At 29.6% G+C, this 5,036-nt stretch overlaps 1 protein-coding gene across 1 annotated transcript in view; it reads right to left on the reverse strand.

Moving 5' to 3' along the window:
- Window positions 1-259: 259 nt before the first annotated feature.
- Window positions 260-5,036, reverse strand: part of LOC106465539 (tRNA methyltransferase 10 homolog A-like) — a 43,431-nt gene continuing 38,654 nt past the window's right edge. The window contains 1 exon segment of the mRNA XM_013925767.2: window positions 260-1,381. Within this exon segment, the coding sequence (XP_013781221.2) occupies window positions 1,281-1,381 (101 nt within the window). The 3' untranslated portion in view covers window positions 260-1,280.

Here is a 5,036-nt window from a genome sequence, read left to right on the forward strand (position 1 = left end):
GGATAATTCAGCAAGTAAGTGACTAATGTTCCTTAATTGTGTAGTCAGGCCCATTACTTGGTTATCGTTAGGTAATGTTAAAGGATGTGAAATTTGTAGAACTTGCAGTTAAAGAAATAAAAATGCTTTTCTTTCTTTAAGTGGGTTGGTCTTTGCATTATCTTTACTGAATAATGAAAAATAACTACATTATCAAGGCTGAGGCAACTTTCCACTTAAATGGAATAGTCAACAAAAATAACTGTCAGGAGACAGAATAAACAATCAATACATGAAGATATTGTTTAATTCAATTTAAAGTTTAATTCTACATGAAACTTTGTACAAACAAAGGCTAAATGGTCAGGTCACAGTAGTCTCATATTTTAAATCATTTACTGGAGAGAAGACAATAAACTAGTAGTCCCACTGCCACCAGGGTTTCTCAGTCTCTTTAGACTGAATAATGGTATTAACTGTCATTTTTATAATGCACACAGAGCTGAAATTGTAAAAAGTATGTTCAACAGTATTATGATATAAACCTCTGGACCTTTCAATCCACATCCTCACATGTTAACCACTAAACCACTCATGACCCTTTGTCTAATTTAATATTAAAAACTCAAGAATCAGTCATTTTGGTATTTTTCCAAAAGTATAGTAAATAAACCTATTAAATAGATACAAGTCAAATATTCCAAATGATTAATAAAACCTCCTATTATACTCACTTGATCCCTACATCTTCCAATTACTTTATCAAACCCCCAATTTAAACTTAAATGCAACAGTGAATATTTACATGCATTTAAGTGTTTGTCCTTAAATGACCTCTAACAGGTATTTACTTCAAATATGTGAATTAAATAAAATAATTTTGCCAAGCACATTATCCAAACTAATCATTGCTTAGCCGTGAACATTTACTAATAACTCAATAAAAAAAACGTTTTTCAAACCTTTCAGTCAGATTATTTATGTCATTATTCTATATAATTAGTTCACAAGGTGTTTACATGGAAACTGAGGTCAAAGAAAAAATTTTAAATATAATTCTGCACAATTGGTACTATTCTAGTTTAAGAAGCAGTTGTTACTTTCTAACCACATATCTGCTCAACTGTAAACTTTTCATTTAAAATTATATTTTTGTTAGGAACAGCATTATCCTGTTTCAAAAAATACCAACTTTTTCAATTTTTGATACACTGCCTTGAAATAATGTTTGTTGGCCTTCATTCTTCTAGTTGCAAGAAACTTGTGACTTGGTATCCTAATCTTGTCAAACCAAGCAATCATCAGACTTCCTTAGGAATAGCTCCTTTCCTTTGTGGAAGCACACTAAGAAATGCCTCTTGCCAGGTTTTGCCTTCACTTACTCGCAGAAGAATTTCAAACACTGACAAATCAGAAAATAGTTTAATTAAAAAATTATAAAAATAAAAGATCTTCAGAAATGAAAATACTATACTTGTTACAAAAACTGAATCATATTAATGTAGCATAGTTGAATATATATATTTTTAAAGACTAAATGAAAAATACTTAGTATGAAATTGTGTCTTCTGAATGTTTTATATGATGCATATTATTTTACCATATTAAACATTATCACGAATTACAGTATGTTTCAAAAATTCCACTTTACTGTTCTGTATAAATTTAATCACCATGAAACCTCTTGCATTTGTTATTAAAAAACATGTAATTATAATTAACACTTTGGTTTCATGTTATATGTGCATATATTAGTATTTATAGAAGCAGAAACTTGTAAAACATTTTGCAGTCAAATTATATCTTTATTGCAATAGTACTTCTTTAAATACAGGATTTATAGCATAATACAAAATAATTCAAATTGCACACAACGAAATCTATATGTCCACTTGTCTTAGGTGTAACATTAGTTAAGCCTTTATTAAATATGGCCCTATATTAAATAATGAGATAAATTAACTCTGTAACTTGTGTACTTAGTTTGCTTTAGTTTAGTTAGGGTTTACCAAACTCAATACTATCAGTATATAAAATTATATTGTTATTCTAATTAGAGATCTTTTTGTAAAAACTTTGATAAACTTTTAATATGTTGTTATACAAAATGTCCATTAAAATATATTTATATCTAGTTTTTGTTTACATCCATTAAAGTATACATGCATGAGCATTTAGATAGTAAGGTGCACGTACATTTTCAGAACAGACAAGAACTGAGTATTATTATAATAGATTTCTGCTTAATTTGATTTAGCTTAATGAAAAGTCATAGTTTCAGATGTCTACCAAGTAGGGTGACTCATCTTGAAACTTCCTATAGCACCAACTTGCACATTTTGCTTCTGTTCACCCCCCTTTTTTTTTACACAAAGCACCCTTCTGGTTTTAATACTAATTTGTGCATCCTTACTTTTTGTATGTAGCTTTTATATATCTTAGTGCCTAACTACCCACAAAAGTTTCTGTTGTTCTGCATCCTCTAGTTGTGAAGCACATCCACACAACTAATATCAAGTTAAGTTAAGAAACACCTGACACATATTTTCTTTAATCTTCAGTGTATAGTGTGGATTCTTCAAAAAATGATAATTGTACATTTTTACTTCAGTTTTTTACTGTCATAATTCATATCAACAGGCCACACATCTATTGTATCTTACTCAATGAGATTTTTTTTCACTGCAAATGGTCAAAATAGCATTTGTCAGAAATAAACAAGAAATTACTAATAGATTCAAGTTTAAATATTATTTAGTACAAAATGAGAAACTTCTAGTGTGGTTGTTATATTAATACTATGTTTAGGTCTATGACTGATATTATTACTTTTACTGAAAATGCTTGACTGTGTGAAGCAGATTGTTTGTTAGTCTCAGCTTTACCTACATGTATATATATAGAGACACACACACACCAAAGGTCTACATGCTGTGTATGTATGGCAAATGAACTGTCACGTAAAAAAAATAATTCACTGCTGATGGTTTAGATATTAATGTTCTGGTAAGGCAATGTATGTATACTTCATCATGTATGTTTTTGAAAATCATTTGACACTTGAACCTAACTCTCTGTAACTGTTGTATGGAAGGAAAAGGAAAATAAAGTTTTCACAAATAGAATAGTAGGTGTTTAACAACTTTCAGGAGAGAAGATAAAACCAAGATGAACTATGCACCAAATTTTACATACAAACCCTACAGTTTTTGTTAGTTGCACAACCTACACTCAATATAAAAGTTAATACGATAAGCACAACTTTTGTACTCCCAGATATAAATGTTTAAAATGAACTGCAATAGTATTTCTCAATTTCTATGCTTTTAGGAATAAATCAGTTTAACAAGTTTTCAGATATAGAAAGTCAGTTAATCGTATATGTATGATACATCAAACATAACTAGAGCTACAGAATTTTAACAGAAACTATCACCCAACCATCCCCTGTTTGAACACTATATCTAAAGTGTGCACTTACAAATTTCATTCAAAAATGGATAATTTCAAAAAATATGTAAAAAAAAGTAATTATGACAAACTTTTTCTGTGAAGTATAATTAAATTTAAACTCAATAACATATTATACAGTACTATTTTAGAAGCCTGAGTACATCCCAAGATAGAGCTTCTCCACCTTGCTTCAAACACTGTTTAATTGTGTTTGTGGCAGTAAGAAGGTGACTTGATTATTAGCTTGAAGGGATTGAGAATCTGTATTAATGCTAGGGTCAAAAAAGGCCTTACTAAAATTTACTTAAATTAGTCATAAGTGTACTGAATTAGCCACAAAAGTTAAGAAACATTTATCATAGTGTATATGCTTACACTAGTTGTACATCTTTGTTTATGCAATTCATGCAGAGATAGTGAAATTGTTAGAGTAGAAATACTATCAAACATGGTTGCAATTTTGATACTTTCTGACCTTGTTATCAGCCTAATAGTGTATTTGAAACACGAAATTCAAAATAGATTTCAAAATGTAGAATTATTTAGGAATGTGTAAGTGTATCAATCAAAAGGTCTAGTCTGTGGTTCAAAATGCTATAATCCAACCATAAGTAACTTATTTATTAACTAGCTGATGTATCCATTCAATGCATGGGGATGACATAAAGGGGTTAGAACCTGTATATTATTACACCTTGTCACCTGTCAATGTCTTTCCTCTACATGAGTTATCCTAAATTTTCCTAAGCTTTCTTGATTTTTTCATGCCATCCATCTACTTTTTCTTTCTTGCACTGTTTCTGAAATATTTGTAATTTTATTCAGAATTTATTTTATAGCTGGTGCTAGAAGTGTTTAATTGAAATGAAAAGCTGATGCGGATTGATGCTTTAAACATGCCATCCTTTAATTCAAATGTCAATCAATATCCTAAATCCCTGATTTAATCTATAAATGTACTGAAAGAGCTTGCTGTAAATATAATCGACTAGTATTCGAATGCAAAACTTCCACATGAGAGTTGAGCACTGTAACCACTAAGCCATTTTGACAGCCAATGTTAACAAATATCAATTTGAAATATCATAGTATTTGTGTTTTTTCAAATAATGAAATAGATTGCTCTAAACATGATCACTTGTGTAAAAAAAATATAAAAAATACCTTCTTTAGTGGTATTTGAATCCAAGACTTCTGCATGATGTTCAGGTGATCTAACCACTGAGGCAATTTGAGTTTTTATTATTACCAGCAGACAGTGGCTTTAATAAATATATAGAATAGCTGAATGCCCATAATATGATGGTGAATTCTGAATAATTTTTCTTATGACAATTCAATCTAAATAAATGTCTTAATGAAACAATTTCTCAAAATGAATTATATTGTAACAATATATGTATGGAGAATGTCTGTTCTTTTTCTAGTATACACCTGGAAAAAAGTTAAGCACCCCCAAATATTTTTCAGGATTGCTTATTGAAAATAAGGTTTAATTTTCATGATGTTGAGCAATGTTCATAATTTCAAACATAATTAAAAGGATGTGAGCGTTCAGGTGTGACATTTAAATCAGGCGCGTTTTTTTCCCCACTTACAATTTG

This window comes from Limulus polyphemus, unplaced genomic scaffold (genome assembly GCF_000517525.1).
Source record: "Limulus polyphemus unplaced genomic scaffold, Limulus_polyphemus-2.1.2 Scaffold68, whole genome shotgun sequence".
Taxonomy (NCBI): domain Eukaryota; kingdom Metazoa; phylum Arthropoda; class Merostomata; order Xiphosura; family Limulidae; genus Limulus; species Limulus polyphemus.